Source organism: Topomyia yanbarensis, chromosome 1 (assembly GCF_030247195.1).
Source record: "Topomyia yanbarensis strain Yona2022 chromosome 1, ASM3024719v1, whole genome shotgun sequence".
Taxonomy (NCBI): Eukaryota; Metazoa; Arthropoda; class Insecta; order Diptera; family Culicidae; genus Topomyia; species Topomyia yanbarensis.
Window position 1 is genome coordinate 20,983,674 of NC_080670.1, and position 15,520 is coordinate 20,999,193.

The 15,520-nt window shown below is 42.7% G+C and overlaps 1 protein-coding gene across 6 annotated transcripts in view; it reads right to left on the reverse strand.

Moving 5' to 3' along the window:
• LOC131677065 (probable G-protein coupled receptor No18) overlaps positions 1–15,520 on the reverse strand; it is a 138,826-nt gene that overhangs the window by 55,626 nt on the left and 67,680 nt on the right. For all 6 annotated transcript variants that reach the window (XM_058956613.1, XM_058956615.1, XM_058956612.1 and 3 more), the window contains one exon: positions 932–1,732. In XM_058956613.1, coding sequence (XP_058812596.1) covers positions 932–1,670 — 739 coding nt within the window. In that variant the 5' untranslated portion in view covers positions 1,671–1,732. The remainder of the gene's footprint in view (positions 1–931; positions 1,733–15,520) is intronic.

The window sequence follows — 15,520 nt, forward strand, 5'->3', positions numbered from 1 at the left end:
GTTGTGTGTTAAACCTTTAAAATGTGATTTGAAATGCTATACAGACTATTATTTTGAACGCTCAATCAGCCAGCTGGCTCAAGGCATAATAGCAATAAGACAAAATACTGTTGCATGTTACCCCACATGGGTGGTTAATATAGTTAAGTCGTTATCTTGTGTTTATTTGAGATGGTAAACAAACATGTATCAAACAGTAACGTTTGCTATTGTGTACTCGATCTGTACGTAAGAGATACAAATGATATGCTCTTTCCATTGAAGTGGAGCAAAGCACGACATTCCAGCTTCTTTTCTATTGAAAAATCTCGAAATAAAGAAGATTACTCTGTCGCGCTAAAGAAACCGAAAATAATGACTGGTAGTACATGATTATCTTTTAACATATGCTAACATTTGACAGCTATAGTGCTAAATTGTAAACAATATTATCAGCGTTGTTAAATTCATCTTAATCGAAACATGTTGAAGTGTTGCAAGTTACCCCGCTGTTGCAAGTTACCCCGTTTGACTGTACTGGAAAATTAGAGCAAAGTGTTGTAGTGACGTCGTAATAAACAAAGAGAGGCTCTCAATGTTACTTACGTCCTATTGAAAATTTTCTCTAGATTTCTTGTAGCTAAAACCCCAGTAGTTACATAAAAACGCGGAACTAAGTTTGAGTAATATTCCATTTCGATAATTAGGTAGACATCAACAATTTGTTTTTCATTGATCAAATTTCCACGCAAATTACGTAATTAAGAGTTTTGACCAACTAATACATCTAACTATTGGCCAACAAATTTTACATCACCCTAACACGAACGCTTGTGTGCACCAGTTAAATTTCGTTATCGCAATCATAAAATCTTGCCCGAAGGCACCGGTGACAGTCGTTAATTAATCAACGTCCCCTATTTATGTCCAAACCGATCAGCAAGCTACTCACCCAGTAAATGAACCGCAACTGCCGGTGGCATCACAAAAATTCCCACAAGCCAGTCCGCCACCGCCAGGCTCATCACAAAGCAGTTTGTCACGGTTCGCAAGCGCCGGGTCGTAATCACCGATAGGATCACCAGCGTGTTGCCAATCACAGTCACCACGATCAGTAAACAGAACAGCACCACAATCACGCAGTCCTGCCAGTTGGCAATCAGCAGGTGCGGACCACCGTCGTCCGTCGTTTTCGAAACTTCCAGTTTGGGGCCAAAGTCTGGGCCGGAACCGCCAGCCAAATGGCCACTACCGCCACCGAACGCGTTCGCCAAATCGGCAAAGTTCCGTTCGCCACAGCCGAAGGGAACTCCGATAGCGAATCTTCCATCAGTACGATTCTGATCGTCAGCCGTCGTTGCTGGGACCGTTCCGGGGACGCTACTGAAGTTTATTGTCACAAAACTATTCAACGGAAACAAAGCACTAATATTTACGTTCGGCACGATGCCGTCTCTATCGTAGGAGGACTCGGGAACCGAAACACCGATGCGGGGGGAAGGGGAAGCCACACTGAGATCTGTCAAAAGTTGCGATATTTTCGTTGTGATTGTTGGTAGCGCCAGCTGCGGTGTAGATTGCGAAGATGATGATGATGATCCCACTAAATCGGTACGGTTGGTGTTGTCCGAACGCTGCGTCGCCGTGGCTAGGTTCTGTAGTGCACATCTATCGTCGGGACTGGTTTCCATGTTAATGGTCAATTAAAATTGCACCGCGGAACGATGGTGGATACATTTTAGGTTGATGAATGCTGAAATAAAAATGCAAGCAAGAAAATGCCGTTAGGATCATGTTTAGTAGTGCTGGGGAAGGTAGTTGAGCGTCGAAGCATTTCAAGAGTAATGGTACTAATTTAGTAGTGTACTGGCTGATTGCGATGGCATTTATCATTTGAAGACGTTGTCTAGAACATTGGACAGTTTTCTGATGTGTAAGCGTGCTGTGGCACCGCATTTTTTAGATGTATAGTCGTCTGAACTATCGTACGATGATGTGATCATGTGATTATATTTGGTTGGCTGTATTTTCAGTTCCCATAGGGGTATGAGGAATATACACTCAGGCAAAAAATATAGCGAAATTGATAAGACTATCGTATATTTTTAGCCACAAGCAAGAGAGGGTGGACAGGGAAAAAAGAAATTAAACTTGCAGCTTTTTGGCAAACGGAAGATCACTGTCAGGACTTGATGAACAGGATCACCGACTGGCCTCCTTGGACCCACTAGGAACAGTTGGGATCATATTCCCTACTACCCTAGCTGTTAGCATGTTAACAAAAAGAGAAGAGATAACTAAATTTGGATATCTAACGTGTTTAAAAATATGTAAATGAGAGACATATAGAGCGATCGACGATAGTCACTTGACTGGAACGAGGCCGAAGAGATTCATTTAATGGAGATCTGGCGCTAGAACACTAGGCGCACGACCATACAACATGTTTAATGTTGCGATAGCTATCACCACATGCGCAGAGCCCACATTTCACGACCTAAAATTTCGGAGATGCGCATTCAACGTACCATTATTGGACATGACCCGAGATATCACCCGAAGGAAGTCACGACCTTTATCCCCTTTAAACCAAGTTGCTACCCGGAGTGGAGCAATGTGAAAGAACTCAAACTAATATTTGTATTTGGCTTGTGATCTTGTACGATTTTTCAGACAAAGCACGCAGGAACTCCCCATTTCCCCAGGAAAAACAAGAAGTGCTTTCCATGCTTCATCAAATGGAGAACCTCCTTGGAACTGTACCGATATCGTTGATAGGTTAATATAAAACCATAAGTTTCGTGGGAAAAACCTTGGCAGTACAGTCTCTTTTCTTATCACTCTCGCCATTATTGTCATAATAATTAGTATAGAAGCTATGCATAGCTATCATCATCTGATGAACGTTACGGTGATACGCGCATTACAATGCTAAGCGCGAGCATCTTTGCTGTCCGATAAATTTGTGTGTTTAACTATATTGCCACCTTTTCGCTTCGTTCATAACGCAGAAATATGAAGTGAGAAGTGTTCCAATCTTATGAAATCTACTTGTTAGGAGTCTGGCAACACTTCTTATTACTTTTTATTGGGATACAGTGAAAAGTGTTAGATCGGTGAAGAGTTTTTTTTTTTTTAATTCGGCGATTTCCTTTTGGATAATAAAATTAGCTCGATTTTGAAAAAAATATTTATTATTATTAACAGATTAAGGCCGAAGTGGCCTGTGCCATATACAAAAGATTCCTCCATTCCACTCGGTCCATGGCCGCGCGTCGCCAGCCAAGCAGTCTGCGAAGGGTCCGCAAATCGTCTTCAATCTGGTCGATCCATCGCCACGTCTCCTTGTACCGGTCGGATTGCAATTGAGAACCGTTTTCACCGGGCTATTGTCCGACATTCTGGCTACGTGCCCGGCCCACCGTAGTCGTCCGATTTTCGCGGTATGACAGATGGGCGGCTCCCCCAACAGCTGGTGCAACTCATGGTTCATTCGCCGTCTCCATGTGCCGTCTTCCATCTGCACTCCACCGTAGATGGTACGCAGCACTTTCCGTTCGAAGACACCAAGTGCGCGTTGGTCCTCCACGAGCATGGTCCAGGTCTCGTGCCCGTAGAGAACTACCGGTCTAATCAGCGTCTTGTAGATGGTCAACTTCGTACGACGGCGAACTCTGTTCGACCGAAGTGTCTTGCGGAGGCCAAAGTAAGCACGATTTCCTGCCACGATGCGTCTACGAATCTCTCTGCTGGTATCATTGTTGGCGGTCACCAGTGAGTCCAAGTACACGAACTCTTCAACCACCTCGATTTCGTCGCCACCGATGCAAACTCGAAGCGGGCGGTTCTCATTATCTTCTCGTGAACCTCTTCCTATCATGTACTTTGTCTTCGACGTGTTGAAGGCAAGTCCGACGCGCTTGGCTTCTCTTTTCAGTCTGATGTAGGCTTCCTCCATCTTCTCAAAGTTTCGTGCAATAATATCAACGTCATACGGACTTTGTGAAAATCGTACCACTCGTGTCGATCCCTGCTCTTCTTATTACACCTTCCAGCGCGATGTTGAATAACAGACACGAGAGACCATCACCTTGCCGTAACCCTCTGCGTGATTCGAAGGGACTCGAGAGCGTCCCTGAGACACGTACTACGCACATCACCCGATCCATCGTCGCCTTCACTAATCGCGTCAGTTTGTCCGGGAATCCGTACTCGTGCATAATCTGCCATAGCTGATCTCGATCGATAGTGTCGTATGCGGCTTTGAAGTCGATGAACAAATGATGTGTGGGCACATTGTACTTGCGGCACTTCTGCAGTACTTGACGAAGAGCGAACACCTGGTCCGTGGTAGATCGTTCGCACATGAAACCCGCCTGGTACTGCCCCACGAACTCTCTTGCAATTGGTGATAGTCGACGGCATAGTATTTGGGAGAGTACCTTGTAGGCGGCGTTCAGCAGGGTGATTGCTCGGTAATTACAGCAATCCAGCTTGTCGCCCTTTTTGTAGATAGGACACGCGACACCTGCCATCCACTCCTCCGGTAAAATCTCCTCCTCCCAAATCTTGGTAATCACCCAGTGTAGCGCTTTAGCCAGTGGCTCGCCACCGTGTTTTAGTAGCTCGCTTGGTATTTGGTCAACCCCAGCGGCTTTATTATTTTTGAGCCGGCTGATCTCCTCCTGAATTTCTTGGAAATCCGGAGCCGGTAGTGTAATGTCTTCCGCGCGTGCTCCCAGGTGCGTTATCGTGCCATCCTCGTCGTCTGCTGCATCGCCGTTCAGGTGTTCTTCGTAGTGCTGCCGCCACCTCTGGATCACCTCACACTGGTCCGTGAGAAGATTCCCGTTTGTATCTCTGCACATGTCGGCCTGTGGTACGTGGCCCCTGCGCGAGCGGTTCAACTTCTCGTAGAATTTCCGTGTGTCTTTAGCGCGGTACAGCTGCTCCATCGCTTCGCGATCTCGGTCTTCCTGCTGGTGCTTTTTGGTCCGGAAAACCGAGTTCTACCTGTTCCGTGCCTGTTTATATCGCGCCTCATTCGCCCTCGTGCGGTGTTGCAGCATTCTCGCCCATGCTGCATTCTTCTCTTCGACTAACTGCTCTCATTCGCCGTCGTACCAGTCGCTTCTTCGGTCCGGGCCCACCGTACCTAGAACAGTGGCTGCGGTGCTACCTATGGCGGATCGGATATCTCTCCAGCCATCTTCAAGGGCAACTGCGCCTAGCTGCTCTTCCGTTGGTAGTGCCACTTCCAGCTGCTGCGCGAATATATGAATGAAAAAAATACTCCAGACCCTATAAGTTGGTGATGCAAATTTGTAACTTGTTTTTAATCTGAAAATTTGGTTTATGGGTGGTAAAAATTGTAAAGAAAAAAATTAAATGAATAAATAAACGTCTGTCATCTGTGGTCTCATTTTTCAACTTATCCTCAGAACCCAGGGGTTATTTACTATTAATCAGGTAATAATCAGTAACTCAACTTTTCTGAATTTCCGATCCAGCACGATTTGTCTTTATATTTCCACCAATATCGTTGGAAATACATCAAACATTACGAAGACTGACGTTTTCTAACGGCGGTACGGGCGGTACCAAGTATATTTTCAAAACATTATTTTATTACGAAATAAATGTAAATATATTCTAAACTAAGTGAAAGAACCGTGTTTCTATTAATATAACATCCATCAATAGCCCCAAACTCTGGGTCTTATAAAGGGTTAAAGAACAATCATTACGGTGGCATAGCCCTTTCTAACATTTCTTCTCTGAGCGATCCTCAAAAGAATGCATCAGTGATTCCCCGTTAATTTATATGTGGGATATGTCGAGAGTTCATGAGGAGTCTCTTCACAGAAGCAAAACTTTTCATAATTCTCTCCGCATTTTCCACGCCATGCCTTGTTTCTACAACGGGCAACTCTATGGCACCATTGTTTGCAACGACGCGCAACACAAAAAGGTGAACTGGTAGTCCAGCTCCGTTAAAAAAAACAAAGTTTGGTAGAATAGATCTGGCGAAAAGCTGAGCGCAATTGCTTGCATACTGACTGACTAAAGCGACTAGAGGGAGCCAACCCCATATTTCGTAATTAAAGCCTCTCTCGGAGACTATACCATCAATCTCTACTTCCCGGGCAAACACGTAGACTAAATACTTCTTCGAACACGCCCGAGTGTTGTTTAGTTAAATCACGCATGTATTAGAGCAAGCGAAAAAACGATTTGACGTTTATTTTTGTTTCGTTCGCACTCATGTGTGACACATATAGCAACAAATCGACGAAACGCTAGTTTATCTCGGGATAGACAATATGGTTGGATTTGCGAAATTTGCTTTGCTACTAAGTAGGTCTATTTCAGTATATTTAGTATTGTACATTTCAGTATAATTGACCATCGCTGTTATGGACAGTTATCCCCCCTGCGGAAAGCGAAATCATTCTTTCCCATCAGGATCTCTTTTTGTCAAAGTAGAAAATAGTTTTAAAAAGTTAAGATACCTACTTCTTTTTCAGCAAATAATCTCTTTGTAACAGGGCAGATCTGCAGCTGTTGTTTGACGAAAAGGCGGAAGTGGTCGTTTCCAAACCAGGTGGGTCGACCAGTGAAATCGAAACTTATTTGTTATTTGTTTTGTGCCCTTCACGAGCTAAAGCGGTTTAATAAAATTTCCTCTTTGGTCGAAAAAATATGTTTTCACCTATTTTTTTTTGTCAAAACTAAATTATAAATTATCTCGTATCAAAAGCACCATTTTCCGGTATCGGGAATTTGCTTAACTTAATTAACCAATTGGAAAATGCCACATGGGTAACTGAATATTATGCTTCATTAGTTTAAAGCATTCAATAGAGCAGTGCGTTCGTCGAATTTAATTTGCCCCTTTTCGAAATGGTGAGTGAGTGTAACGAAGCCAATCGCTAAAAATTATCCATCCGCAAATCTGAAGCAAAAATCGTAAACATCGTGTGAAATCATTTCGGAAATGCGACCGCGGGAAAAAACAGCATTCCAATGTTAAACGCTTCGGCGAACACGCTTTTTCGCATCAAACGTTTGATGCAAAGTAAGATTTTCTAGCAGACACTCAAAAAATACTTTGCAGTTGGAGTATTACCCACCTCGCATCCGTCGGTCGTCAAGTTTGGCACACAAAGGTTGCTCATAATCGCGGCCCCGCGAAATCATTGCGGTGGGTGGGTGTTGCATGGTAGGGATCTCGAGTTGCCGCTCTCTTGGCCGTGCACTGCTGATTTTTACAAGTGTGATGCATTTGAGGTGACATTTTATGCTTTCGCTTTCCTTGTTCGCACGAACAGTTCAGACTGACCTGAATATTCCTTCCAACATGATGCACTGTGACCTTGCACCAAGTCACCATTGCATCATTAACCACATTATAAATTTTAATTTATGGTAATGCTGCTTCATTGGCGCTGCAACAGAAACCCACCCTGGGGGTTACAATAAATTGAGAGCTTTTTTATCGTATATCTACCAGTTGGCATAGATTACAACACAATGTTTCATACTCAAACCAGCCGGACTAATAATATGTAATAAAATGGTGGATCTGCCCTCGGGTAACCATCTGACCGCTCTTAGTAGCATCCAGTGAGGGGGGGGGGGATGGGTAGGAAAACCGAGCCACCCCGGCGGTTGTCGACAATGGCAGTGTCATGCATTCGGGTGGGTTCTCGCTTATGCTCGCGCTCTCATATCCGGGCTGTATTAAAATGAACCGGAACTAACCTAAAAATACATGAATATTCAAATGAGGTGTATGTTTTAGTTTCATCATGGTTAGTGCGGTCCTAAACAAGCTAGGTTCCTGGTTCTCTTGCTTGGAAGAGGTAGAGGCAACAAATTGAATAGGTGAATGTTTGCTTACGGATTCGCATGTCAAAAGGCGATGTCTTAGTTGAATTATTCGTGAGAATTAATTTGATTGCTATATACTATTTATTAGCCTTAATATTATTGTTTATTGCGCTTAAACCACACCATTATTGCTTCTAAAGAGGAACTGACGCTCGGAGCTTGTATTTCTGATTTCAGCAAACTCAGTCCAGAGCAAAGCACACCGAACTGAGTAGAATTATTCACATCGTTTGTATTTATAGTATACTAGGACATTCTTTAGCCTTAGAACAACGATCAAAATCGACAACAATAATTGTTTCCATATTTTGTCCACATTCTGTGAATTAAAAGGTGTGATTCAGCAGCCGAAACGCATGCGCTTGGTATTGGATTGTCAGCTCAACCTAGGTGCTTCGGATAATTATTACTACATCTTTACGAGGAAACGGACATAAATCTAAACCTAAAACACTTGGTAGGCAAGGTTAGAAATCCGGATACATTTGCAACTTTAGTTAATTGTAGGTCCCCCCTGACCCCCTCACTAGTTTGAGTACGCCCAATTTAATATATCAACCATCCCTATAAACCCTCCATCAATTACGATATATCTACATTAATCGTGTGGGTGTGCATCCCTTTGATGGATTACCATCATGAAACCTGTTCAATCACCCATGCCAAGCTGTAGCTTCAGTATATTTAATAGCACACAGGTCGAAGAAGGAGCGTACTTCCAATAAAACAATAGGCGCACTAATTGACTGGTTACATGCTGAAACCTTCCACCGGAGATGGGGTACTCATTATTCGATTAAGTCATGCTACGGTTCGACACAATTGATTGATATTGAGTGCAATTAAGTCGAACGACATTCAGCAACCGTATGTTTGTTATACCGGGCTATTTTTGAAGAGTCGTCGGTTTTATCTCGATATAAGGCTTGTTGTCAGAGTTAAAAATATTCAAATTCATTGAATGAAAATTGTTCAAATTCAGCCGCATTCATTTTCAATATTCAGTGACGCAGCTGAAAACGTCAAACGAATAAACCGCCCATTCATCCATGCAGATTTTCATTCGTCTCCGATTATTACACGAAGCGGCCGTGCAGCAACGAATCAAACGTATCAAAGTATGCCCTGGCACAATGTAAGCGATGATGATTGTTGTTTCATATACTTTTCCGGCATTTGAAAACATTTTCCTATATAATTAGTGAAATGAATATATTGTACGATATTCAACTGAATGAATAACATGGATATTTGAATGAATATTTTTTCTATTCACCGCGAGTCGCATCAGGTTCATTTTCAGCCATCAAAAAAGAGCTTCGATTATTTTTAACTCTGCTTGTTGTATAATCGCCTCATATCCATCCCCTATCGGAGGCTAAAGGTTGTTTTGCTTTGTGAACCCTTTTCCTGTCGATTATCTTTCGGGAAGCCGTTTCTCTGGATAGTGTTTAACGAATATCTCGAGTCCAAAAAAAACAAAGTTTATCCTTTTCTTGTTCTTCCATATCCCAAAACTGAAATTGACAGGATAAACCAGGCCAAGATGAAGTTGTACATCACTTATTAGAAAATCATCATCAACGGTGGTAACCTTCCGGCCTACACGTACACACTAGAGTGGCTCGACACATGAAATTTTTCAGCACAGCACTTTTTGAATTCCTTTTGTCGTCCCAAATTCCTGTGGAAAATTTGGGATCTGTTGATTGCTCCAGTAGGTACAGAACACTAGATTAGGATTGTCGCTGGCATCAGTGGTAGGAACATCATTGTTTTGATTCCGGGATATACCTGTCAAGTGGGCCAAATAAAAAAAGCAAAAAAATATTCCTCTATCGTCGTTACATTGAATACTTTACGCTGACGTGTTCATTTTTGACAGTTCGCTTGTACTGTTTACATGGACCTAGAAAATTTCTTGCGAATTGCTTCGAGCGAATCTAGTCGTTCACAAAATTTTTCTAAGTCCATGCAAACAGTACAAGTGAACTGTCAAGAAAAGTGAGGTTAACTGCGTCCGTAAAGAACCTAATAGCGACTAATCATTTTTGTTTCTCTTTGCCAGCAAAACAATGGCCATTCTTGGCTGATGTATTTTCACTAATTAGAATGCACAAATTATCTAAACCTGTGCTGAAATTTGAAAAAAAAATCACTCCTTGTGCGGTATTAGGTTCTTTACTGACACAGTTAAGCTCACTTTTCTTGACAGTTCACTTGTACTGTTTTCATGGACTTGGAAAAATTTGTGGACGACTAGATTCGCTCGAAGCAAATCGTAAAGAATTTTTCTAAGTCCATGTAAAGTAAACAGTACAAGCGAACTGTCAAAAATGAACACTCAGTATTCAATTGAGTTCTACAAGATGACGACATGAATGAACTCGTGATGAATGAAGCTCATGTTTAACAATTCTTGAGCGTTTTTTCAAAACGTCATATCTGCAATGAGTTACTCTCTGTTTATACATTCTCTTTCGATTTTTACGGCGTCACTATAACACTTTTCACTTATTTTACAGTACAGATCGAAAGGCGGTGGTTTTAACTAGCATATTATGCAAAGAGCTGAGGGATAAATGTTAAAGTGACCGAATTATTAACAGAAGAGAAAGTAAACAAAGAGAGTAACTCATTGCAGATATGACGTTTTGAAAAAACGCTCAAGAATTCTCGGTGGTTTGTTTACTTTTGGGGCTTTCGATTGATTGACACCGGTGTAGTGGAGTGCACTGAAACTGCACCGTTTTTGCACTTTCTAGCAGAAGTGCAGAAACTGGGTATGTTCCATTGACACTTCTGATAGAAAGTGCAAAACCAGTGCAATCCACTACACCGGTGTCAATCAATCGAAAATCGTATTTGTCAGTTGCGTGAGTGCGAGTCCTACGGGTGTTACATTCGAACCCACGTAACTTCCATGTAACAAACCACCGAGAATTGTCAAACGAAGTCCATCCGGCTCGTTTTACGGGGTTATGCCGGTTGGTGTAAAACCTAATATACAAGCTCTTTCATTTCATAACCAGAGCTGCCATTTATATAGATTTATTTGTATTATATAGATTTTTAAGCGCAGATGCAGACCTGATACAGAATACAGATTTAATACAGATTTTCAATACACAAAACAGATTTATTCAGGTTTTTTGAAATTTCAATCGACAGCGTTATTAACGTACACTTTCTGCAGCCGTTTTCATTAAGAATAGCCATTTCTTCAACACTTTATTATCAAATAACCATAAATCCAACCAAATCAAAAACTCTTGAGCCGGAAAATGTACAGATTGCTTAAAAATACTCCTTTTTAACCGCTTTTTGATTTTTTTCATATAACTAAGTTTATTTAGGTCCAAATACGGTAGCTTAACGAGGCCGACAATTCATTTTTTAAGGTACATCGCACGTGTTAGTGGGGGAAGAGAAAGCCGTATTTAGGGGCGGCTTGCTCCCCTCTTATGTTAGTAAAGGAAAAAGGTAGGAAGTGGGATACATATTGTAAAATTTTGTAAAATTGACATTCTCGTTGGCTAGTTGATGATTGTGGGGGATATGCTGTCATGATGTTCTTGTGACATGTGTCATGATGTTCTGGATGGACGGTTATTAAGAAAGGTATGCATCGTAGACTCGTAAAGCAATGCCATATTGTAGATACAGGGAGAGGTTCACGAGGTTCTACTGTGAATGAGAGGGGAAAATGTATTAAACTTGGACATCAATGGTTTTCAAAAAGGTGTAGATAAGAAAAATGTAGGGGTGGTGACGGCTTTCCAGGACGTCCCGGACTGGCACATAGGGTGATCTACCTTGGGCCCGAAGAGAATCTATTAGTTGGGACTTGGCAACACAGTAATCTGCGCACAGCCAAACAACATGCTCGATGTCGTGATAGCCGTTCTCACAAACACAATGCTTACTGTCAGCAAGCCCTATACGACGGAGATGCGCATCAAACGAGTAATCGTTGGACATGAGCCTTGACATCGTACGAATAAAGTTCCGGTTCACATCGAAGCCCTTAAACCAAGCATTCGTTGATACCATCGGGATAATAGAATGTAGCCACCGTCCCAGATGCCCATTTCTCCATGAAGTTTGCCAACTTTCGAGCGTCCTTTGACGAGAGATACTGAAAAATTCATTGAAGCAAATTGGTCTTTCGTAAGTGTCGCCTTCTAATGCGCCCACCTTGACTAAAGAGTCCGCCTTCTCATGGCCCGGAATAGAACAATGTGACGGAACCCAAACCAAGGTAATCTGGTAAGATTTTTCAGATAAAGCACTCAGATATTCCCGTATTTTCCCCAGAAAATACGGTGAGTGCTTTCCTGGCTTCGCCGCACGGATGGTCTCAATGGAGCTGAGACTGTCCGAAACGATGAAGTAATGGTCTGCGGGCAGGGTGATCCCGAGAGTATACTGAATGGCAACTAATTCTGCAACGTAAATTGAAGCAGGATCATTGAGTTTGAATGAGGCAGAAAGATTTTCGTTGAAGATCCCGAAGCCTGTGGACCCGTCAAGAATTGATCCGTCAGTGTAGAACATTTTGCCGCAGTCGACTTGAGGGTATTTATTATAGAAAATATTTGGGTCCACTTGTGGGCGAATGTGATCCGGGATTCCACAAATCTCTTCCTTCATGGATGTGTCGAAAAATACAGTTGAAGCAGAAGTATCTAAGAGATGAGCACGGTTGACGTTATACGAAGCTGAATTGATGTTCTGTGCCATGTAATCGAAGTACAAGGACATGAATCGGGTCTGAGAATTAAGCTCGACAAGCCTTTCGAAATTCGCAATCACCAATGTGTTCAAAATATCGCATCGAATGAGCAATCGATACGAGAGGTCCCAAAATCGATTTTTTAGTGGAAGGATGCCCGTCAACACTTCTAAACTCATCGTATGGGTCGAGTGCATACAACCCAAGGCAATACGCAAACAGCGATACTGGATTCTCTCTAGTTTGATGAAATGTATGCTCGCAACGCAGCGAAAGCAGAAACATCCGTACTCCATCACTGATAGTATCGTTGTTTGGTACAGCCTGATTAGGTCTCCTGGGTGGGCACCCCACCATGTTGCGGTTATTGTACGGAGAAAGTTGATCCTTTGTTAGCACTTCAGTTTCAGATACCTAATGTGACATCCCCATGTACCTTTAGAGTCGAACCAGACCCCGAGATATTTGAATGTTGAAACCTGAGCAATAGTTTTATCCGATAACTGAAGCCGTAGTTTCGCTGGTTCACTCGATACCCAGCTGGAGAGCCCAAGCAGACAAATTGTCCAAGGTATTTTGCAGTGGTCCTTGCAAGTCGACGGCCTTGGGACCTGTAATAGAGACCACGCCGTCATCTGCAAGTTGCCTTAGCGTGCAGGAATTGACAAGACATTCGTCAATGTCATTCAAGTAAAAACTGTAGAGAAGAGGGCTTAGACATGAGCCCTGGGGAAGGCCCATGTAGCTAAATCGCGATGTCGATAAATCATTATGCGAGAAATGCATTTGTTTTTCAGGCAACAGGTTTAGCAAAAAGTTATTTAAAATTGGTGAAAAACCATGCTGGTGCAACTTCTCATAAAGAATGTTGATAGAAACTGAATCGAAAGCCATCGTAATATCCAAGAATACTTATGCCATCTGCTCTTTGTTAGCATATACCATTTGAATTTCTGTTGAGAGCAACGCAAGGCAATCGTTTGTCCCTTTGCGGAAGCCAAATTGTGTATCTGACAGTAAGCCATTTGCTTCGACTCAATTGTCGAGGCGAAATAAGATCATTTTGTCGAATAACTTTCGGATACAGGATAGCATTGCAATCGGTCGATACGAGTTGTGGTCGAAGGCTGGTTTTCCTGTTACTGTTACTCTTGCTAGAATAGCAACCAGCAAGCTTTTCAGAGCATCGGTAATGTTGAAAGCTGTTAATATCCAGTTCACAATGTCAGAGAATTTAAGGAATCCCGTTTTAGGTTAAGTTTATGACTGTAAAATGGGAGCACTTGGGATTTTTGGTGCCCCGGGGAGTGCTGGGAACTCCTGGTTGTATCTCAATTTCCCAAAACCAGGAGGTATTATCTTCGGATTTGTGGCAGCACTTCCAGTTGTTGAATTATTGTTATTTTGTACCCTTGTTTTGGACAACCTAGGACCCTTACGAGGAAGTTCAGGTGAGTTTTGATTTGGTCTTTTCCTAGAGTTTCCAAGCAGAGCCAAAGAATGCCCCTCGCAAGGGTCGTTAGAGGCGTTATCGTCAGTTGGCGAGAGAACGAATGGGATTTCGGAGATAAGTGGAACAGCTCTTTTAAGCATTTCTGCGTAAGAGCGTCTGGAGTTATCTTTGGCGGATTGCTTCAGTTTATCCGCGTGAAGTTTGTACGTTGGGCATGTCAAAATTTCATGCGTATTCTCCCCACAGTAAACACACTTCTCAGCGGGCTTACTGCAAGTATAATCCGCATGGCGTTCCCCAAATTTACCGCACCGTTGCTTATTGTTACAGTAGGTGGCCGTGTGACCTAGCTGCTTGCAATTAGAATAATTCATGACCCGCGGTACAAACAGACGCACAGGTAGACGAGCTCCTCCCACTTCAGCGTAGCTCGGAAGTGCAGAGCCGGCGAAGGTTACGCGAAACGAGTCTGATGGATAGTAATCTTTGATGGACTCTGAGTGCAATTGCTTGCACTCCAAAATCTTAACTGATTGAAGGTTAGGGTCTTTAAAGCGGCCAACCCCATCATTCATCAGATCATCGACAGTTAGATCCGCATCACTTACCACACCGTCGATTTCCACATCACGAGAAGGAATGTAGACGCGATACTCCAGCGTAAAGAGGCTATTGCTAACGATACCATTGGCCTGTTTCAAGTCAGTAACGACTACGCGCAGTTTATCTGACTGAACCTTTTTAATCTCCGTTATGGCCGAGTAACGTTTTGTCAGCTCCCGTGCAACAGTTATGCTGTTTAACGATTTATTTTTGGGCGGAAAGTATACCACCCAAGGACCAGCGGATCTATCCTGGTAAACCTTGACTCGGGGGCTGTGTGACATTGGAGGAAAGTGAGGGAAGTGGATCGCCCATAACATCATCTGTCTCCGAACCAGATACACGTTCCTCTTCCCCATAATATTCGTCTTCGGAGGGTGATCCTTCTGTTTGTTCCATTTTGTTGCGGGAGCAACACGCTCGACCGCGCTATTTAACTTAAATCAAAATAAAAAATCATAAACAATAATAAAAAAAATCGATAAGAAAAGTAAGTTGGTTCCTGACGAGCTGGTAGGTGCATTGATCCTTCGTCTCTTTTGTCCGTCACCCGCGTGACCTTCACACAGTAGAGAGCTGGTATACCTCGTCTAAACAAAGCCGTCTTTCAGGCAAGAAAACTGTTTAGTACCGCAATACACTGCACTACTTGACACAATTTAACGTTTGTAATGTTTATACTCCAGCCCTTGCTGGGATAAACACCTTCACCGATATCGCCTAACTCAAGGTAATGTTACAACAAACAACGCGCGTGTGTAAACTGAAAGGGCGCTCGGTTACGAATGAACCGCTTTTTGATGTTTGAATTTACAGTAGAAAATACTTAAAACTTTGAAATGCGCATCAATTATCAA